The sequence below is a fragment of the Diadema antillarum genome, unplaced genomic scaffold (assembly GCF_040938485.1).
Source record: "Diadema antillarum isolate AM-2024a unplaced genomic scaffold, OU_Dant_1.0 scf00000049, whole genome shotgun sequence".
Taxonomy (NCBI): Eukaryota; Metazoa; Echinodermata; class Echinoidea; order Diadematoida; family Diadematidae; genus Diadema; species Diadema antillarum.
The window spans coordinates 2,383,725-2,407,626 of NW_027270938.1; the positions used below are offsets into that span (position 1 = coordinate 2,383,725).

At 38.2% G+C, this 23,902-nt stretch overlaps 2 protein-coding genes across 2 annotated transcripts; one reads left to right on the forward strand and one right to left on the reverse strand.

Moving 5' to 3' along the window:
- Window positions 1-5,780: 5,780 nt before the first annotated feature.
- LOC139715467 (uncharacterized) lies at window positions 5,781-8,964 on the reverse strand. Its single transcript, XM_071627040.1, has 2 exons — window positions 7,642-8,964; window positions 5,781-6,188 (listed from the first exon to the last, which is right to left on the reverse strand). The coding sequence occupies exons 1-2, from the start codon at window positions 8,962-8,964 to the stop codon at window positions 5,781-5,783; spliced, it is 1,731 nt and encodes a 576-aa protein (XP_071483141.1).
- Window positions 8,965-15,461: 6,497 nt separating this feature from the next.
- On the forward strand, window positions 15,462-20,276 carry LOC139715503 (heat shock 70 kDa protein IV-like). The gene is made up of 2 exons (XM_071627072.1): window positions 15,462-16,049; window positions 18,071-20,276. Exons 1-2 carry the CDS (start codon window positions 15,862-15,864, stop codon window positions 19,812-19,814), a joined length of 1,932 nt encoding a protein of 643 aa, XP_071483173.1. The 5' UTR covers window positions 15,462-15,861; the 3' UTR covers window positions 19,815-20,276.
- Window positions 20,277-23,902: the final 3,626 nt, after the last annotated feature.

Here is a 23,902-nt window from a genome sequence, read left to right on the forward strand (position 1 = left end):
TCAGTCTAACATTGAATTGAGTTTCACTTTTAAATTCTTCGTGATAAGCGTATCAAAAATTTTTATTCAAAGAATTGAGAGTGGCTATGGTTTTCTTGGGGTTTTTTTTTTTTCTGTGGTGGGAATAACCTTGAAACCATGCTTGTTTCACAGCTGTTGATAAAAAAATTCAACAAGAAATCCACAATGAGATTTAACTCATTATCATCTGGGAAATATTTTAATATTAGGCCTAATGTTTAAGTTTGTAAATGAAGTCATCAACACCGTTTTTAACATTGAATTCTAACACCAAATACTTGTCATTGCAAGTGCACAAAGTAGAATCCAGTTTTTTTAATAATATCAGTGGACAGCAATATGGTGGATTTTCTTAGTTGTGAAAGAAAAAGAAAAAAGCATATCTTCCAGCGAAGTTAGAGACTAGATAAACTTATGAAAAAAGAAACAACAACAACCCAAAACAAGCAAATTATTCTGTATTTGCAAGGAGTAAGAGAGGTATTTTTGTCAGGGTATTTCTATATATGAGATACATAAGGATTAGAGCTAGCTAAACAAATTAGATATTATGTTTACATGGTCACAAGTTATATCAATAGACTAATTATCACTTGCCCCAAGCCTTACAGATTTAATCAGCATCTTCCATGAGCACAAGTTGAAGAGAGCTATATGAAGGGCTAAAAGTCTTGTGTAGATTGTTGATAATTTATAATTGAGATTATTACTTTGCCACGTGCATAAAGAGAGGCAGCAAAACTTTTTCATACGGTACAGCTGAAAGCAAAATTATGAAGCATGTGCATATTGTGATCATGGTTTTCTATCTCTGTACTATGTGTACATTATCTTTTTGAAGCTAAATTATGTCATTTCTGTCAATTTTATGACCTCATAATGATGGATCTGTGATTGTGAATGGGAGGGTATTTTTAAAAGATGCTACCGAATCAAAGAGCAGATGTTCCGAATATGTTGAAGAAAGGGTCACAAGTGTGGTGTAATAGGAAATGAGTTAATGTGGGAGAATATCTTGTTCTGGATGTGATTGCCAATATCTGCAAAGGGTGTGACAGTTTGCAGTGAGTGGTTCGGCGTATATAACACTGAAGAGCAATGTCCAACTGAGTCACAATTATCAACTTTACAAAGAGATGATAAAATCATACAAACTTTGCCCTAAATGTGGTCACAACTGTCTGAAAAGAGTGTGATATTGTGCAAGTATACAGCATCATTTGCAATTACTGTTCTTGTTCCCAGTGTATCCCAACAAATATTTTGAGATGTGTTTATTTTTCATCATATCACAGTATTTTGTACCTAAATCAATGTGTTTTGTGCCTATTTCAACCATGCATGCCAATCTCATCTTGACCAAGTTGTGTTAAATTCGAGTTTTATTCCAAGAACATTTCAGTCAAACGTAGGGACTGTGTCATCAGGACCAGTGACTGTCGTCAGTCCATTCAGTATAGATATAGACACTACAAAATTTAATAAAAGGATGTGATATTGAATTGCACTTTGCAGGCGATAGATGCATATGCATATTTGATCGACCAGAGAGAGGAGTCCCAAGTAATCAGAGACTACTGTACTACAGAGTTTGTCGCAGTCAGAACTTAAAATGAATGTACAGTATTTATTGATTATCTAACTCTATTATGAATGATCCAGATAAGTATGAGGTAACTTTGTTTGGCTGAATAATTGAGGAGACCTCTCTAACAAGAAATATCATCATCATTACCGGCATCTGTTGCATAGTCTGTAGGACTGAATGTTTCATTGCGCTTTCTTCATCATGCAAAGCATGACTGTGTATGTTTGTTTCTTAGTGTGGAATGAATATAGTGCCTGCGCCATGGACAACATGTAATGCACAATACCCATGTACACTTTGTATTCATATTGTGTCATACTGCTGTGCAGGTTTTTGTTTTTTTTCTCTCTCTTCTTCTTCTTCTTCTTCTTCGGAGTTTGGCAAAGTGATAAGCATCTAAGATTGCTGATATTTTATGGATAAAATTTATATACATTGTTGCAGCATAGGCGTAATAAATTTCAATCACAACTGGCAGTATTGAGTATCAAGTAATGCTTCATTTGAGAGATATACACCTGTATATAATATATACAAACACCTCCCAACCCTCTTCAGGTGCACTGTAGACGATACGGAAACTTTAATACATGTACATACAGATCTATCTGTACATGACAGTACAGTGCAAGGGACGTATGGAGGCATCTATGCACTGCACTGTAGACAGTAAACATGTACAAGCTTACAAATTTTGAAAGATTTGTTAGTACATGTACATAGCAGTGCAGTGCAATATGGGGGAATCTTTGTAATTTGTTTGACCAAACAACTGCTGCAGAACTTGGATATTTAGAACCAGTCATTAACATGAACAGTTTAATCCAGATTTGCTGATGTTGTTTGTTTAACTCTGGGTGAAAATCACTCACAGGACCATTATGAATTTGGGGACACATGTTATGGGGGAGAGTGGAGTGTGTGTGTGTGTGGGGGGGGGGGATGGTGCTTCTCAAATTTAGCCTAGCTGGTCAAGTTTTTGCTGTTTTTCAAGGTACATGTAGCATCATTTCATATGAGATTTTGTGAGTGCGATATTGATATGAGATTTCATGAACACAATGTCATGTTTGTCATGTTTCTTACATGGCAACCAAGTATTAAAGTATACAGATTGTGTGTGGTTTATCTTAGTAGGCACAGATATCTTGTGGGATTTTCTTGTCTCTCGGTGTAGTGGTTAGGAAATACATGGGCATGTGCAGAAACTTTGTTTTACTCTCTAACTTACACACAATGTGATGTGTGTTTATAGTGCATCCCATATCATGGTACAGAATGTCATACATGCAGTTCTGAACAAGACCTTTAAAATTCAAGAAGACACGAAATTATGGTTTTCCATTTTCATTTTTTTTAAAGTTTACAGCCTCTATCAGTACACACTGGCTCACAAAAATTTCATTCAAATCGAGCTGGATTGATTGACATATTGATTTCTATTATTGCATGATATTATTGCATGATACTGTTGCATGATCAAAATATTAGTTGCATTATTGAATTTGCAACAATCCTTGCTGATTGAATCATGACACATCTGCAGCTGCTGAACATCCTTCTTATTTGTTATCATGCAGTACACAGTAGTACAATGTGTTTTTCTGAAATAGTGTACTTTTGTATTCACTCTGGACTTCATGAGCCAACATATTTTTGGGTTTTTGCCTCTGTCTCTTCATTTCGTGGGCTTGCATCCATTATGTTTGATGCATGTATGATAAATGTCTGTCATGAAGTGGAATAAACAGGTTATCACTGAATTGGTGTTGTTTATTTGTTTTGCCTTGTTATTCATGTACTTTCACAGCGGGGCACAAGAGCACAACATTGAAAAAGAATTGGAAGAAAAAATAAAAGGGATATTCATAACAACAAGAGGAGAAAAATAAACATGCTTGACTATGAAGTCCCAGTAGAAGCACACCAGAATTACCCCCAAGAAGTAAATTCCACGTATCACTCAAATAAAAAACAAAACAAAACACATCGTCTACAATCAATCTTTATTCATCATCTGACAAAACCAAACATATCCACATACATTCCACAATAATTGGCTGTGGTACGATTTTGTGCATGGTTATGAAAGGTATGCTGATAAAAGTCTAGGAGCTATTGCACATCACTATTTTTTTTTTCTTTTTGGTATTCCTTCAAGTAAGTAAGAATTAGCTTCATGCAGTACATTATAAGACTTCACAATACATTGTATATTGCCTCTCAGTTTGTGTAGCACATACGTTACATGGTATGATAAATGTACATTACACTTGTAAAGCACACTGCGTATTTATAATACACTCCAGTCCTTTGAAAGACCCAATAATTATCTATTGCATCACTCACCATTAAATTGATTTGTTCTCGACGTCAAGTGCACTCTACATTACATAAACATTCCATGCACGTGATATAGGATACTTCAAAGCGATGTATAATATCCAGGAGAAAAGACGTGTTTGCTGTAATTACGGTAATTTTCAAATGAAGACAGGTAAAAATAACAAGGCCGGGCTATTTAGGTAGATGATAGAGCGGAGGGGGCTCCCAGCGCCCCCCCCCCCCCCCCTACCAGATCTCGGCCGTCGATCATGTGATCACGATGAAAATCAGCACACACACTGCCTATGATGTTACCTAAAAAATTGTAAAGTTTATCCCCCCCCCCAAAAAAAAAAAAAAAAAAAAAATATATATATATATATATATGTATATATATCTTTTATGCTAAATTCTGTTAATTTATGCATAGTGATGCGTGAAATCAGACTATTTGCTATAAATTACTAAATAAAGCTCAAAACAGGCACATTTGTTTAAGTGTAAATATTCTTTCTAGTGTCCTTAGCAAATGAAAGTTAAAAAAAAATGGGAATCAAGTATTTTGTGTTTTAATTTCTTTTTTTTTTTTGGTGACTTTTTTTTTGTTTTTGCTGTTTTGTTTTTTAATGAAATTTGTTCCCGAAATGGTTTTAAACATGAAAATAATGTTATTAATTGAATTTTAACAATAAAAAAAATCATGCTTTTATGAAATTTGACTGCACGCACAATTTGCATTGAAATTGAACAAGAATTTACGGGGTTTTTGTGAGCAATTTTAGGTCTGACAGTACACTTTTATGCGTATCTTAGGAACCGCGTGCAGGGGCGGCGTCGCAAATTTTGTGTCAAAAGATACCCGGTCTAGATAGGGTTCAGGAAAATGATTTGCCAACGGCTACGGTGAATGATTCCTCTTCAAACAAGAATTGTTACAATATTGTGAACATTTTCACTTTATCATCACTAAAAACAAAGCCTTTATATCCAAGTAAATCAAGATATTGTAATTTTTGGTCCAACGCCCGGTAATGGCTGCACTTGTAACCCCTCTTGATGCACGATGGCCGTCGGCATCAGCATAAAATCATTGCACATGACGTTATTTCCTCAACAATTTCTGTAATGTTGTGGTGCAATTTGATATAACAACTACCGCCAGATGCTGCTTGGCAAGCAAGAACTGCACCAAAACATAAGAAAACAAAACTAAGCTCATCCAGCCCGCATATTTCTCTGCTTGTTGTTCTCAATAATTGATAGGGGTTATAAAACAATAGACCTCGTGCAATGGGTCGGATCATTCGGTCGCGTCAGCAGTACAGTATTACGTTATTTTCTTCGTTCAAAATCATCAAGTTTAGAAGTCAAGGTTATATACTACGAAGTGATTGTGCTATCACGCATCGCTCCTGTTATCTCTGAAGCCGCAGAAAATGCAACCATACAATGTAATATAATTATATACATATATGGGGTATATATGTACCATCTATTTGTGTATATGCATGCAACAGACAGCGTTATATGACAGTAATGCACCATCATTGTTTTTATACCCATATGGAAGAGAGCCTAATCTAGGCAGAGAAAGACCAAACGATGCAGCAATATCAATTAAAAAAAGTCTTCTTAGAGGAAGCAACGTTTTTGATTTGACGTAATTGTCAAACGAAACCATTACTTCTCCCCCTCTTCGCTTGTCGCCTTAACTTAATAATGTGCTTCGTTTTAGGCAAGGTTAATGTCTCGACTTGACATTCTAAATGTAGATGAATATACGTATGCATAATATGACAAGCTTCTCATGCAGCAAATAAGCTCTCAGACGCTCAACAATAATAGTTCATCCACCCAGCATAATGCTCTCTACGAAATCCCAGCAGAGCTTTTCACCATCACTGGGGGACCAGCCTCTTTTCCCGCGCCCTAAAAAGTAGTACCACGGCCGTCCGAACTTGGAGACCATGGAGAGATGATTACAGTTGTCGAGGTACTTCCACTGCACCTCGAACCCGTTGCTGGCCAGGACGTCGTGCATCTTGGCGGAGTCGGCGATCATGAACTGGAAGTCGCGCTCGGCACTCATAATGAGGAAGCGCGGCTTGTGGGCGGTGGTGGTCGCGTAGGTGATCGGAGACAGCCGGATCCAGTCCGCCGGGTTCGTCCCGAAGGCCGGGGTGAGGTACACGTGTCGCTTGAGACCTTGAGTGAGTGAATCGAGGTCGTGTACGGCTGATAAAGTGATGACGCCCTGTCAGAATGGAGAAAATGAGATATTTTCGTTTGTTTAGAATCAATCATACCTGTACATCGACAAGCAAATACAGTACACTGTATGTATATCTGCTCTTCTCTCTGGTCAAACGTAGGCACCCTACTTGTTTACCAACTTCAGGGTGAGGTGAAAATACGGTTTGACATCTTGCCGGTCGCAAAATTTGACGATCACGAGAATGAGCGAAGAGCCATTAATATTTATTATTGCCCAACTCACAATAAAAACAGTACTCGTGCCTTGAGACTCATACATGTTGTATGTTGTGTGAAACTCGTCACAGAAAAACGCTTTGTCATTACCAATCAATCGTACTATGTAGGTCTACAATGTACATGTACATGATTTGTTGGTTTATAATGCTAATTGTGTCATACGACACTATGTGTGTATGTATGTGCTTGGAGAACGAGTTGTGTGTTTGTCTTTTTTTTCTTGTGAGTGTGTATATGAGGAGAGAGAGAGAAAAGGAGAGAGAAACCGTTGCCTTGTATATTTAGAACGATGGTGTTCAATTAGTGTTGAGAACGAAGTTTCATTACGACTGGACACACTGTCATTGTTCATGATATTGGGTGCATGTTTTCAATCTCCATTCATCGAATCACAATCATCTAAAGGCAATTAACAAGTTTTCTACACGAAATGACAAACACTCACAAGCGTTCTCCTAGCCCAAGTCAACCAAATAAAAAGCTAGAAGTTCGTATAAATGTCCTATCGAAATAATTAATATACATAGACATGCATCTACACAGCCAATAGAAAAAAAAGAAGAAATGCAATGTAACCTCCAATCCATGTCGTCTCTTGTTGTAGACATCGGCATAAAGGAAGTTGCAAAAAAGGCATTCGAAAAAAAAAAATCCAAATGGGCATTAAAAAAAGCTTAAATTACAGTCAACCTGCCCTACAACTTTAATCGACTTCGCATAAGTCGACGAAAAAGTTCGACCCATGCAAATAAAAAACAACAAACAAAAACAGTTCTCAAGTCTAAAACTCAGTACAAGTAGAATGATTTTCTCTGGTCCCTTTGGATTCGAATTGGGGAGGTTGACTGTATTTTACCGCTGCATATGAAAAGCTGGATTTGAATTCCCAGCATATTTATTAGAGGCATACTTAATATTTATGAAAATAAAAAAAAACATTCAAAACTATTTCGTGAGGACATTATAATTCTAATTCATTGTATTATGTACTATAGATTTGAAGTCAACACCCGTATCAGGAGGAGAAGAGAAATAATTTACTTTTTATTTCTTAACACGCGCAAAGACAAAATGATTCTACTTCTTTCAGTCAACATGGACTGAACTTTGGTGAAGGGAATTTATCCTCAAATTTGAAGAGCAGAAATCAAGTACTTTGTATGAGCAGCTTTTATCTAAAGTAAATTTACAAACTGGGTTCATGATCTGGTTACCTTAATGATATCTTGGGGAAGACCGACGCTTGACAGATAACGATTGTCGAGAGCAACAAGCGACATAAGATGACCTCCGGCTGAATGCCCAACCAGGACAATAGAGGTGGGGTCAAACTGACCACTTGACCGGCCGTAATCCGCTAGCCACCTGAGAGAACGAGCTATGCATTTGGCCTGCGTTTCGGCAGAATCTGCCGACATACACGAACCACCGCCTCCTTCCCTCGACTGCCGGATGGTCGAAGCTTGGTAGCGGTACGTCAGAAACTGGACAAACGCGGTGAGACAAGCAGAAAGGGTGATGATACAGACTTCGGCGTAAACGTATCGGGTGATTCCAAGGACGAGAGGCGGGAATGAGACTCCTAGTCCAAGGATGGTGTAATACCAGCCCGAAAGTATGTTGACGTTGCCTGGTACATTTGCGCAAGGAGATCCTTTCGTGCCGAGATGTCGTTCTCGCCAAATGATGACAGTTAACGTTAGCAACTGAGACAGAAGCATAACCGTAGAGGCCAGGGTTAGGAACGGGTGATCAAGATAATGTTGAATGCTGTTCCAGATTAGATACGATACTGAGAAAGAGAAGGCGGGCATTGATACTACATCCACGCCAATAAGGAGCAGCGTTACCATGGCGATTGTAAAGATGACAGTCATTAGGAACGAAGAGACAATCTCTACAATGTTGATGGGGAAGGGAGTTGGAACGAGAGGATAGGAGAGCACCGCACAGTGCATACCACGACTCGCGAAACTTTCCCCGACGTTGTCATAGAAACGCTGCCTCCCAACGGTGGCTGCCAACGCGAAGTTGACATCCCAGCGAGAGAGGTAGTGGCGCCAGGTTTGCTTGTCTCCGCGGCGCCATCCACCTCCGTAGGCGAAGACTACCAACGCCGAGGGCGATTCGGCCGATGAGGAGGAGCTAGAGCCAGCTTCCAGTGCAGTCTGGACTTGGAGCAGGTTTGATACTTCTTCTTTAGGTCTGCGACCTTCGAATTCTGGAAAATCGTCAGCGGCCGCTCCTTCACGGGGATGAAGCTGGCGCTGGCGGTGATGGATATGAAGATGACTAGCTAACTTGCTAGCTTCCTGATACGAAATATAACCGTTTGAAATGGTCTCTGGGGCCTTGGTGTCATCGTCCCCGTGACAGCGGGAACATTTTCGTGTGTCTGATTTCGGCGTCGGCAAAAATAGGTCAAGGCAAGTTTTGCTCACGATATGTACCCTCTGTGGGGGCAAGTCCCCACAATCTCTCAACGATTTGGTGTAGTCGATGTCCCTGATCACTTTGTAGCCAACAGAATCCGACATGGTCTTCCCATCAATAAGGCATTTGCATCACAATCACACTTACACAGCAATTCGTATCTTTACTCTATTGTGTGCTTTATCTATTCGAAATCGGGCGTGTACATCATTGTACGATATACCGGTACATATTATATCATCAGTATTCACGTTACGCTTATCTTCCCCGACTGCTCGCTCGCTTCAGTACATAATGTGTAGAATTTACATAATGCCACAGACAGCTGCGGGATAATGATCGTCCAACCACAACGCAGATATATGCCGGTACAGTATAGTTTGCATGTCGCTATCATTATCGCCGTATTTAGTATACTCAGGGAGGTGTATACTCACTCACTCATACCCGCATGTTACAGTACGTCGCCGCTTTATCGTTCATTGTTTATCAGTTCTAGTACCGTGGATCCAAGGCACGATTGTCCACACAATGCCGGTGTGGTAATTGTAGTAAACTGTGTTGCCAGAGAGCGTTCAAAGCTTGTCAACAGCAAGACAACGTGCTTACAATACTGTACACCCAAGGAGGTACATGGTACATCTGCAGTGCACGTGCAATATCGGCGTTCAACCCATATGACACAAGGAGCCTGCGATGCGGTGACGCATGTAAATTTCCTGCGGTAATTACACACAACGCATGTCTCAACGGCTCACTGTATACTAGTAGCTGCCCCAATATCTCTCTCCCCTTTGCCCTGGTGATCTGAAACTGCCATCGTTCTCGACATCTCCCTCTCGAGGTTTCTCGCCTTGTATTCTCATGAGTATAGGCCCTATCATCTAAATAGCCTTTGAACAGTAACAGCGGCGGACAATGCAGGCCTGTACCATTGTGTACTATAGCTATTATATATATATATATATATATATATATATATATATATATATATATATATATATATATAAGTAACAAAGCTGCAACAAAGTTCATGCTGTATTCACCAACGGTTTATTTCTTCACACAAATTTTCGAGCGTCTATTATTTACGCTATTATTTTTTACGTCTATTATTATATACGCTCGAAAATTTGTGTGAAGAAATAAACCGTTGTTGAATACAGCATGAACTTTGTTGCAGCTTTGTTACTTATCTTTTTATCTTGCCAACACGTGGACTACCTTATCAATATATATATATATATATATATATTTTTTTTTTTAATTTTTTTTTTTGGGGGGGTTGTGTGTGTGGGGGTGGGGGGTGGGGGTGGGGGTGGGGGGGGGGGGGTATCAAAAGTGCAAATAGGGACCTTCAACCCTCCCGGCGGTCAAAATTCAATATACACGAGATCATGCTTCAGCTCGGATTTTGACCCTATAAAACAGGTGCTTGGAATTCAGGAAAGGGGGTGGGCACTGGACACTAACCGTATCCTATTCAATGATTGTGCATAGGAGCGATTTATTGAAAACTAATACAATTAATTGAAAGTAATTCTGGACAAAATATTTCAAGGAAACCAAAACCCAAAGAGCAATGTGAATTGAGTGAAGCAGAGCAACAACATTAGATCACATCAGTGAAAGTTTGAGGAAAATCAGACAATCGATATAATTAATATGTGATTTTTTTTAAAGTTTTAGTGTTGTAATGACGGGGGGAGGGTCAATTAGCAAGAGAGCGTGAAATCCAGTGATCTGCAGAGCACAGTTTTGATGGAATGTTTTAACAAAATTTAACTCAATCAGAAAGGAAAGGTGATGATTAGCTTTTTCAATAAGAAAAGACAAACAATCGAAATATTTAAAACCTAGTGGGGAACTTTCTCAAATATAGCTCAAATCATTTGAAAATTGCAGCATCTATAGCGCACTGGCGACAGAATATAATAACAATAATCACGCACAAAATTACTTATCTATATGAGTTCATGTTTGGCACACAAGCTGTGTGGTTGTGTATGCCCTTTTTCCTTTCATAGAAAAAGTCTTGCATAGTATACTCCATTTTCCTCGTTAAATCGATTGCACGAAGTAGGAACTTGAATGCCTGAAAATGAAATTGAACGCTCCAAACAACCTCGTCGGGACTATCACAATTATGACTATTGCATGAATGTGAATGCACGTGTAGGAAATGCAATGCTCGCATTTGGAAATTGAACGCCCTTAATTACTGTAATGAATTTGATTTGACGAAAACGAAATAGAACTCCCATGTATAGTATGAAATTGATCGCTCGGATTCTGAATTTGAATGCCCGAATATTTTCGCGTGCGTGCGCTGTGTGAATTTGAATGCACATTAGATTAAAGGGATCGTATAGTTTTGGTTGAGACCCAATTTCAGGTTTCTAACATTTTTGGTGAGATAATGAGAAACCTCTTATGAAATATGAAAGAACATGTAATTCTATGAGGAATTCAACGTTTATTTGATGAAAATTGGTTTTGAAATGGCTGAGATATCCAAAAAAGAGCAATTCTAATAAAGTGTGGGACCCACACTTTACTCTCTAAAAAAAATCGAGTGAAAGTTTTCTCTCTTGAAGGAGTGAAAACAAAAAAGAGTGAATTTAGAGTGAAATTGGAGTGAATTTCGAGTGAAAACGTTCATTTTCACTCATTTTGGAGTGACGTCAGGGATCACTCGAAGATTTTGGAGTGATCCCTGACGTCACTCTAAAACGAGTGAAAATGACCATTTTCACTCGAAATTCACTCCAATTTCACTCCTTCAAGAGTGAAAATTTTCACTCGATTTTTTTAGAGAGTACGTTAGCTTTGTTTTACTTTGTTTTTGGATGTTTCAGTCATTCCAAACCTGATTTTCATCAAATAAACTTTGTATTCCTCTTAAAATGGTATGCTCTGTACTATATCATAAGTGTTTTCTTGGTATCTCGCAAAAAGTTAAAAGCCCAATTCTCATCTCCACCAATACTGTACCATCCCTTTAATGTTATTTGAATGACAAAAGTATGGAATTGACCGGGAAAACATATACTTCAGCATTGAAGTATATATACTGATGAACATTCATATACATTGATTGTTTCCACCCCTAACTCACATTTTAGAACTGTTTTGAAGCACTAAAGCTGGGTTATGTTTTTTTTTTTGTTTCATCTGCAAAATATGATAAAAGGACCTAATACCTTTAATAGATTACGTTAAGAGAAAACGGACTGTCATCTGCGGTGCGTTGGTTCCATGATATTTTTGCTCCTGTGACAATTGCTGCCATGAAATATCTGCACTCGAAGCCAAACATAAATTCTACCACCAAACACAACCCTAACCCTTATCATAACCTCACATCAGACTGAATAGGCCCTAACCCCATCACAACTGGAGAAAATATAACACGACCATAGAATAGGCCTTGCAATATCATTGTCGCAGGAGCAAAATAAAATGTCGCGTATCATCCTGTATAATATAGGTTTTCCCATTCATTTTCAAACTTTTTTCATTCAATTTCACAAATAGTTACTTCAATTTCGTCGCGGGATGTCGGGAATAGGCCAATCTTACTTTCAAATTCGTCTTTCGTCGTCCATTTTCAAATAAAGTACATTCAATTTAGTCATGTGGCATACATTTTCGTCATTCACAGTTCAAATACGTCAGTCTTACTCGCAGCACTCAAAAAAGCAGGATCGAGTTCGTCTTTTGTCAATCATTTTCGTTAAATTTTCAGTCGTATTTGTCTCATATCTCTATCCGGTGCGATTTCCCAGTCATTCATGTTTTTCTGTAACCGTTCACATCAGTTTACATTCAGGAGTTAAAATACACACAAGTGTCCCCCCCCCCGCCCCCCCCCCACCCCCCCCCCCACACACACAGAACCACAGATACAGACACACACACAAGCAACATTGATACAAACAGACGTACCGTTACTAACAAACGATTTCTAGGCAAACATGATTAAAGACAAAATTTTAAGTGTAGAATTGTATATTAGCCTGTTTAATGTCAAAGAATGGATAACATAATCATGCTTGCTGCTTTCCAGGGTACAAAATTTAAAGTAAAGAGAGAAAGTAAAAATATGTCGGCTTAAAGTTGGTTCACCCTCAAAATAAAGAATCGACAACATCTGGCTAATTTGAATCAAAAATTCATGAAATTGTGTGAACAAAAACGAGTTTGATCTTCACATTCTGCGATCCGTCAGCGGGATGGATGAATTTGAATGACAATTGAAGATTTTGAATGCTATATAACAAGATGTCTTGAAAATGTTTGACGTTTAAAAACGAATTACAATGACAGTTGACGAAATTGAAGTTAGGATTTGCGTTCCATGTGCTTCTCGGGACGAAATCGAATAATAAATCTTTGAAATTGAATGACAAAAGTGCGAAAATGGACGGGAAAATCTATATCTTGCGAATATTGTTTCAGTCCACACAGCGTGTGGATCTCCCACAGAGAACGCCAGACGTATGCAAGCTCGAAACGGTCATGCATACGTAATAAGCTAAAAATCGCTCTTTTGAAATCCTCCTAGTCTGGCTAATATATAACGCATTGACCCTATCTTCATACCAAATGAAAGGAGAAAAGTAGCTTTTTCATCCAATTGTTATTACAAAGTAAAATTCGAAAAGGAATCTGCATGGGTAAAAAGTGAGCGGAGTTTAAAGTACAGGGAGTTTAGTACCAAGGTATGTGTTCAAAACTAAATACAAGGGTCGGAAAGAAGTGCGGTAAATGAAGGTTAAATGACACGCATCTCTTCCTTTACAATGTAGGTCCCACTTACAGGGTGCTACGTACATGTTTCGTCTTTCAAAATATGGGCAAGTTTGATAATTTAATCTTGTATACCACATGGGATCCAGGAAAGTATTATGACACTATGTCAAAGCCCCCACAGTTCGAAATCGTCCTTTGCAGCCGCTGTGAAATATAGTACATGTAGTAGATGATCGCGACATTCGCGATTGGTGTCCTTGGGCGATTTGCATGCTTGAAGCTTTCTGGATGCAAGTCTGCAACAGGTGCGCAAAATCCCGTGAAACTTCGCAATTCACCAGACGTCCTGCGCAGGAAGGAGATTCTGTGTGCGGAACTTGATTAGGCCTCATTCACATACGGAGTGTGGACGGACTGTATAGTTTTGATTGAGATTATGAGTCAGGTTTTAACTTAATTGGCAAGATAATTGAAACCACATAAATGAAATATAACGAACGTCCAACTCTTAAAGGGAATTCAAAGTTAATCAATTCATGGAAATCGGTTTTAAAATGGCAGAGAAATCCAAAAACAGAACAAAACAAAGTGGTCCCACCTTTTGTTACCTGCACTTTTATTTTGGGATATCTCGACCATTTCAAAACCGATTTTCATCAAATAAACTTTGAATTCCTCATCTAGGACGTGGTTTCTAGTTAGCGACCGATAGCTCCCATAAAACCTAGATTCCCACCTCGGTGACAGCCTAGACTACGCCAATTATTTTCTCTGTATAAGCAGTCAATTTTCCCAAATGAAGGTGGGGCCTTCATGATTAGGCCTATTATGTTATACATGACATGTAGGCTATCAAGTGGATATTACTAACACCCACTGACAAAAGCCTTATAGCTTCTGAAAATGTCGACAATTACTTAGGAATGCTGTATAGGGCCTACATGTGCCTTTGAAAACGTTGAACTACAAGTATGAAAGTTTTAAAATTTTCACATTTTCCGAACATTTTATCAGTACTATCTGATATTTGGACATTTTCACATAAACCATTATTGTCGTAGGCCCCATAGTGTGTGACCCACGAGCTAAGTTCCATATTCTAGGCGTGTCCAGTTAATTTAGGCTGCTTGGAGGCTGTCGACTGGGACAGATGGACATCACAACTATTTTTTCGTTTTTTTTTTATACATCCTATAGGGCCTATTTGAGAGAATTTATCTTTATCAACGACTGCAATACACAATTGTTACACTCTTTCAGTTTCCTATACGGTCTTTTAACGTTTTAATCGTATTTGACTTCAGACCGATGCACAATAATGCATGCATGCAGTTATTGTGTTCTAATAAGGTGAATTTCGCTATGCTTTTACTGAAGAAAAAAAGAAGAAATGCATACATTATACATCTATAGTATGGTCTTGCATCGAAAAACCAAGTCACTGTATCTGGAACATTCCATACGACATAGTTTGGCATTCAATTCGACCGTGAGCGCCATCCATGCACAAACTAAATTTAGCACCTGAATTTTCTAGACTCCAAATCCATTGAATTAACGCGCACCAGTCTATCCCAATCCGTATGAAGATAACGCATCACAAACAGCGGTTCCTACCGGAATGATAACAATGAAAAAATGAGTACAGTCTGTACACGTGCACGCACTACGCATGGTCAGGACGATCATTCTAGAAAGGATCAAGGATGACTCAGTCACCGTACAGTATAAACCGCGTAGGCGTACGGACCGGGCATCCATAGTAAACAATGCAACGCGACTAACCTGCAGAGTTGCCGGTATTATTGTCATTACAAAATACACTGTATTCGAACATTCTAGTAGACGTCGGTATAGCTGGTTAGAATTCCCCAGTTGTTATATAGCTAACGTCTGGAAGATTCTGTCTGGTCCGAGACGCTTTTGAGGCTAGCTATAAAAAGCGCAAGGATGACTATCATACCATCAGTTGATAGTTGCAGAGATTCGAGAGCGACACGACCTGTTAGTGTTAGGTCTACCATCAAACCACCGGCATTTCTGTCCCGGAGGAGGATCAGTCGAGAGGAGAGATTTTTCCTGTGTGAGGTCCACCGAACTTATTTTATTTTACATACGCTAGTCGAGACAAGCGACCGACATAAGCTACCACAATTACTGCACACTGCAAGACTCTAACATACATAGAGAGTAGAGATTTCTAGACCATTTATATAAGTCGTGTAGACAAATTTACAACGGAAACAATGACGGCAGGTAAAGCACCAGCTATTGGGATCGACTTGGGAACGACCTACTCGTGCGTCGGGGTCTTCCAGAACGGAAAAGTCGAGATCATTGCAAATGACCAGGGAAATCGAACAACGCCGAGTTACGTCGCCTTCACCGACACGGAACGTCTAATCGGAGATGCTGCCAAGAATCAAGTGGCCATGTGAGTATGGAACAAAGTTGAAGTTAAAATTCTACTTTGAGTTGAATATGGAACTTACGAACAGATTGTTTGAATTAAATCAATTATCAAATTAAATCAATTATCAAATTAAATTAAATTAAATTATCCCAGTAAATAAAAAATTAAAAACTTACTTACTAGGATATTCTTGTTTGAACAATTAACCAAGGCTGCCGCCAACCAAAGACACAAGAAAAATATAAAGTTAGAAGAATATTAAATTTCATTCTAAATGCCAAATTTAAATTTGTTTATTTGATAGTTGCAGCCTTGATTTGGAGGGCAAAATTAAAACATGCCTGCAGAACAGAGCTGCAATTTTTTTTTCTCTAACATGGATGCATAGAACCTACACGTATCGGTGATTAATGCTAGTGCATTTTAGTGGTTTATGCAACAGCATATTAAATGTGTGAAATAATGCTGTGGTGTGAATACCACACTAGAATCTATAGAGCTAACGTAAGAGCAAGGAGGTTTGAGAGGTGGAGTTACAACTGACTATACATATTCAATCAGCTGTCAGTTTTCTATAGATAGACAAAAGAATTCCTCAGTGTGCCTTTGTGCCTTTGATGTTCGACACTTGAAGCCGCCATCTTTCTGAGCAATCTGAAGATTCATTTTTAACGCTAACAGTAACATGATATCGGGTATATGCTGCTCGTCTGCAGTATATATATCAAATGCAATGAAATTTCACCCAATGATACTTAAGCATATATAAACAAAAGTCAATTCCGTTCGAAAATATGTGCAAAAGTGTAAATCTGAGCTGTATTTTGTGAAAGTGTTTGAAATTTTACCCTCATGGAAAGCCGGTTCATATCACTTTTCTCCTTATTTCCGCCAAATGAAACTATGGTATCATCTTCAAGTATAGTTCTTTATAAATCAATAACATAGGTCAGATTAGCGTACAGACATGTACAGTCGAATCTATTTCAGCAATATTTGAGCAATTTCTATTCGCGCACTCCCATGCCTTTACCATTGTCTACCGCCCATCGTTTGTATTAAGTAGGGATAGCGAAAATTAGTAATTACCATCACAAAGACATATCTTCCTTGGAAAGTGGCTGGTGATTATGCAATGAGACACGAGTCAATTGTCTTCGCATATGAGCGGCAGATCCAGTTTGACACATACCTGGTACTTCAAATATTTTTGAGTGGCGGCTTCGAGCATGGGATCAAAGCGAATTAGACTGTTGTGACTCCATTTCTCGAGCCTCCTTGGTTAGAGGTAGTAGAGTGTGGTAAAGTGATTTGGTTGGCTGTCTCAAAAGACTTTGGTGCCTGAATGATTTTACTCTTGGTCTCATACAATTGTAATACATGTATTTTAAAACTACAGTGTGTACAGTGTAGTCTATTAAACGGTTTAATAGAGCTCTACATGTAGTTATTGTCCTGGCAAGTCGTGTCGGTCAGCAAAGTTTCATTGTAGACCTTATGATCCCTAAATCAATGTATTGGGTGGAAGCAAACTCCAATGTCAAATGGTGGTTTTATAGGTGGAATATATAGGTCTAGATTTTGAGCCCTTCTGAATTTTTTTTTTTTGGCTTGAAGTACATGTATTATAAACTGTGGAATGTAACTATGAAATTACTCTCTCTTTGCCATGTTCAACATTTGTCATCTACACTGTCTGGGATAGACTCTAGTTGTATAACATGTACATTGAATTTAAATTGACTATTTTTCATGCCCAAACCTGCCTGCTGTGGTTGCAAGTTGAAAACTCCAGCTTAAAAAAAAAAAAAAAAAGTATCTGGGTTTCATGTGTAATGAATTTTTTATTTTTCTTTTCACCAAACATTGCACCAAACAAGTAAGAGATATACCTGTAACCTAGACTAAAAGAGAACTGTTAAAAAAAGATGAAAGAAACTATCTGATAAAAGAAAATTTTTATTGGAGGAATGACTCATCTGAACACAATATTCTTTACACCAATTGCTAAGTCTTATTTTGATTTTCGTTTGATTGTGCAGGAATCCCAGGAATACAATCTTTGATGCCAAGCGGCTGATAGGAAGGGGCTTCACTGACCTGAGTGTGCAAGCCGACATGAAGCACTGGCCATTTACTGTCGTCAACCAAGGGGGCAAGCCTCTTCTCCAGGCAGAGTACATGGGAGAGAACAAGATCTTGGCTCCGGAGGAGGTCAGCTCGATGGTGCTCATCAAAATGAAGGAGACAGCTGAAGCCTACCTCGGTCAGAAGGTCACCAATGCAGTCATCACTGTCCCAGCATATTTCAACGATGCCCAGCGACAGGCCACAAAGGATGCCGGAGTGATCGCTGGACTCAATGTTCTGCGGATCGTAAATGAACCAACAGCAGCTGCCCTGGCGTATGGACTTGACAAAAAGTTGCAAGGAGAGCAAAATGTTCTCATCTTCGACCTTGGTGGTGGTACCTTTGATGTCTCCATCCTAGCTATCGATGATGGCATCTTTGAGGTCAAGTCCACAGCTGGAGACACCCACCTGGGAGGGGAGGACTTTGACAACAGGCTCGTCAACCATCTTGCAGATGAGTTCAAGCGCAAACATAAGAAAGACCTGCGGCAGAACGCTCGAGCTCTCCGTCGCCTTCGCACAGCAGCTGAGCGAGCAAAGAGGACCTTGTCCAGCAGCTCACAAGCCAGCATTGAGGTAGATTCCCTGTTTGAAGGGGTGGACTTTTACACCAGCATCACCAGAGCTCGCTTCGAAGAGCTGTGCTCTGACCTCTTCAGGAAGTGTCTCAACCCTGTCGAGCGGGCAATTGTCGATGCCAAGATTGACAAGAAAGGAATTGACACAGTGGTGCTGGTCGGGGGATCAACCCGCATTCCCAAGATCCAGAAGCTTCTGCAGGAGTACCTGAATGGTAAAGAGCTGAACAAGTCCATCAACCCAGATGAAGCTGTGGCCTATGGTGCAGCCGTCCAGGCGGCCATCTTGAATGGTGATCAGAGCGAAGAAATCAAGGAGGTCCTGCTCGTGGATGTTGCTCCACTCTCTCTGGGTATCGAAACTGCAGGTGGTGTGATGACTCCCCTCATCAAGAGGAACACTAGAATCCCAACCAAAGCTTCTGAGACCTTCACAACATATTCAGACAACCAACCAGCTGTGTCCATTCAGGTGTATGAGGGGGAGAGGGCCATGACAAAGGACAATAACCGACTCGGACAGTTTGAGTTGAGTGGCATCCCTCCTGCCCCAAGGGGTGTGCCAAAGATTGAAGTTTCCTTCGATATCGACGCCAACGGCATCATGAACGTGACAGCCAAAGATCAGAGCAGTGGTCGCAGCAACAAGATCACCATCACCAATGACAGCAGTCGCCTCTCAAAGGAGGATATCGATCGCATGGTTGGTGAGGCAGAGAGATTCAAAGCAGAGGATGACATCCAGCGCGAGAGAATCGCTGCCAGAAACCAACTGGAGAGCTACGCCTTCAATGTCAAATCTGTTGTCAACGACGCATCTGCAGAAAGCAAGCTGAGTGCAGATGACAAGCAGACGGTCATCAGTGCTACAGACGAGGCCATGCAGTGGCTGGACTCCAACTCCCTGGCAACCAAGGAAGAGTTCTTGCACCAACTTGAGGAGCTGCAAAAGAAATGTTCTCCCGTCATGTCCAAGATGCACGCTGGGAATGGACCATCAGGTGGCTACCAGCAGGCTGGACCGGAGTCAGGGTCGTCTGGAAGGGCAGGACCAACTGTGGAAGAAGTAGACTAATTTTCTGTCTCTCATATACCTTCATTCTTTTTCTATTTTTCTGTGAGGTACATTGTACCTTTTTCAAATGTTTACCTGCCACAAATTGCTAAAAGATCTAAAATGCAACCCTGAGACTATCATAGTTAGCTTTTTTTTCAGCAAAAATGTAGATGCTACTTTAAGGGCATTAAAATTCAAGACAAGGATGAGTGGACCTTAGTAACAAGATGTTGAAACTTCTCAGGATCAGAAATGTCATGTGAAAAAAATCTGTCACTTTCACTTGAAAAGGAGAAGTAGCAGTCTTTAATGAAAGAATGAATCCTTTGGAGAACTATGTCTTAGCAATGACCAAAAAGGGAAAAAAAAAGAATCCATTTTGGTTTACCATGATTTTGAATTGCACTTGAAAATTCTGTCCAGTGTTCATTGATATGCTTCTCAAACAAGTATGAGAATTGGTTGAGTTATAGAATTTACAATGTATCTACACTTGCACTGTTTCAGCACGAGAAGCTGTATTACACAAGGTTGTGTTAAGGTTATTCAAGTGTTTAACACTGCTAGATGTAATCTGTTCTGTTATGCCATTTTAGCAAATCTATCAGAATATGCATTTCATCTGAAGTATATCATAACATATGTACAGCTCATTCCAGTGTTTTATATATATTTATTTTTAAAGTCAGAGTGTCGATTTTTATGTCACTCTGCTTATTTGAAAACATAAATTGTTACTTTTTTCATGCATTCATGTGATTTTCCACCTTGCTGTTTCGATTGAAGACAGTTTTATAGGAGTGACCACATTACTGTATCATTACCAAATTTGCTTACAGTTCTGAGTGTGATGTGCACATGATTGTACTGCTCTCAGAAAGGTAAACCTTGTACCATGTATATTGATCAAAAGATTGGTTAATATGGATCCTTAACTCACTGACGTTATTTTCAACTTTATTTGTGTAGTACTACATACTCAACCCAGCATTTAAAACAAATACCCCCCCCCCTGAAATAAAATGTTTTAAGATGTGACATGCATTTATATTATACATTACAGTTCTATTGTATATTTTATGCAATGCTGATATGTTAATGACCTCATTGACTGTTTTGTTCTTTATGATTAAATACATGTATGAAATGTTTGGAAAATGATGTTTAAAGATTAGTTGTTCATTGGGCTATGAAGATGCATATTTCTGAAAAGGCATTCAAATGACTGAGTGGCAGCTCATATTTTTTTATGATCATCATTGAGATGCCAACTCCACTCAGCAGTACACTACTATTTATATACTACTGTACATACAAATTCATATTTATTTTGTTGTACAAGACTTGTACAAATCATTTCCATAATAAACTATGTCCTTTGAGATGATATATAAATTATAGAATCATTCAGTTTTATTGTCATATACATATTGTATCTGATGCTGCAGTGTGTGAATGCTGACTGTGTGATACTGTATATAATACGAGTACCTGAATGCCATTGTTGAATACAGTGTGATGCACAATGTGATAGAATGTGATATGATATTGGAGAATGATAGGACAAGTAGGAGAGAGAAACACACAACCAGAGAGAGAAAAAGATTGGGGGGGGGGGGGGGGTGAAAAGTGGAGGAAACTCTAGGAAAGAGAGGGGATGTACCTAAAAACTGAAGAAAAACAAATTTATGGGCGTTTGGAAACAATGTGTGATATATTGCAGACAATGCAGAAAGAAATATTTGAATCATCACACCTATCACTTTTTGATAGTACAATGTGCAATTAGTAGGAGTACAGTGTAGACAATACAGACATCAATTCATTCCAAACATTTGATTGTATTGATCTCATACATACACACACATAAATGTATATATACATACATACATACATATATATATATATATATATATATATATATATATATGTATATAAAGTCCTGACATGATGGTATTATTATCCGCATGTTGGAATAAGAGCATGAAGACAAACAAGTTGACATAATGCATTAGAATCCAACTTCATTTATTTGTAAACCAAATTTTCGACCCTTGAAGGGTCGAAAATTTGGTTTACAAATAAATGAAGTTGGATTCTAATGCATTTATTATGTCAACTTGTTTGTCTTCATCGTCTATATATATGTATACATATACATACTTTCAACCTTGTCGAAGTCGAATCTATTTGGACTGAAGAAATAGCTTCGACTTGGAGAAAATTTGACTTATGAGGGATTAAAATCAATAAAATATAAAGAGAAGAGGACTTAAACAGACCATCAACTTATGTGAAGTTGACTTAAAGGTCCTGTTTACCTTTGGGAGCAGTGATTTTAAAAATGTTTAAGATATCACATTTGATGCATATATGTACAAAATGTAGGTCTGTTGTATCACAAAACATCCTACCATATACAATTTTTGCAATAAAGCCTAAAATATAAGGAGATAATTATCAGCATTTTTCTCATTAAACCTTAACTGCAGATGGTTAGGTCTGGAAACATTTTTGTTATAACTATTGTTCACATTTTGTGTATTTAACAATACTTAACACTGATTATAACACGGATTCAAATTTTTACAGTGGTTGTTTCTATCCCCAACTCACATTTTAGACCCATTATAAAGCACTAATGCTGGGTTTTTGTTTCTTCTGCAAATGGTAAATTATGCCTTTAAGCGAGGTTGACTGTGTAATTTATATATAAATATGAAGAGTTTGTTCACAAAAACCGATAAGTCCATATTTGCCAAATGGAGATATTTGCTAAGGTCAAGCAAAATAAAAAGAATAATTAGAAAATGTTTGCTTCTTTTGAACATAACTTCAAAACATTTCTATGTACCTTGATATGTAATGACCAATATATCATTTATAAGGTATTATTTTGTACTTTATGGCAGAAACCGTACTTCAAAATCTTCAAAAATAGACTTATCGGTTTTTGCGAACATACTCTTTATTTAATAATATAGGTTTTCCCGGTCAATTTCATACTTTTGTCATTCAAGTTCCTATTCCGAGCATTCAATTTCACGCCTTCGTAAAAAAAAAAAAACCCAACAATTTCGACTATACATGAAACTGATAACATGAACAGTATACACGTCTTGTTTGTTGTTTATTTCTATCTTATTGGTTTACTTTTGCGGGACTATGCGAGATCATTGCGTGTCAGTTTGTCTTTAAATTGATGCATTGTCACTATGTTGTATAGTGTTGGGGCGTTGTCTGCATGCAGTATCATATCATCAAGAAATAATGATTGGATTGTCGTGTTGTTTGGATGCACTGCTGATTTGACCTTACAATTCAAAATTTATTGAGATGAAAAACAGAATATACATAAACAGAGATCAATGTAGAACCTTATAAATCATGATTACAACGAGCCACTGTTCATCATTGGAAGCAGCGATTAAAAAATTGTTTGAGTTATCACATTTGATGCATAATCACAAAACACCCTACGACACTGAAAGAAAATCTCGATAAAGCCTGAAACATGATAATATATCTCTTTTTTTTTTCTCAATAAACCATTACTGTGGACGGTTTACTATTATTCACATTAATGAAGAGTTTGTTCGCAAAAAACGATAGGTCCATATTTGCCAAATGGAGATATTTGCTAAGGTCAAGAAAAATAAAGAGAATAATAAGAGAATTTTTGCTTCTTTTGACCATAACTTCAAAAATGTACCTTTATATGAGTGACCAATATATCATTTAAAAGGTATTATTTTGTACTGAATGACAGAGACCGTACTTCAAAATCACCAAAAATGGACTTTACGGTTTTTGCGAACAAACTCTTCATATATATATATGTGTGTATGTATACATATGTTTAAGAAGAGTCTAAATGCATGAACAAAAAAAAAAATGTTATTTTCTAAGTTTGTTTTTTTCAAGTAAGGTCAAAAGAGAAAAATCTAATTTGTTCAGTGATACTGCACTCATATTTGTATTTGTAATTTGCCTTTATAACAAAGAGGGAAATTTTTTAAGATATCAAAGTTGCTACAAGTGTATTACTAATTTTCTTCGTTTTTCAGCAGCTTTACTCTGAGATACAATGTACATGTTGTATATCA

Coding starts and splice junctions, on each gene's coding strand:
- LOC139715467 (XM_071627040.1), bottom strand. CDS start 8,964: ATGTCGGATTCTGTTGGCTACAAAGTGATCAGGGACATCGACTACACC. Junction 6,189..7,641: donor TTCCCCAAGATATCATTAAG/GTAACCAGATCA, acceptor CCATTCTGACAG/GGCGTCATCACTTTATCAGC.
- LOC139715503 (XM_071627072.1), top strand. CDS start 15,862: ATGACGGCAGGTAAAGCACCAGCTATTGGGATCGACTTGGGAACGACC. Junction 16,050..18,070: donor GCCAAGAATCAAGTGGCCAT/GTGAGTATGGAA, acceptor TTGATTGTGCAG/GAATCCCAGGAATACAATCT.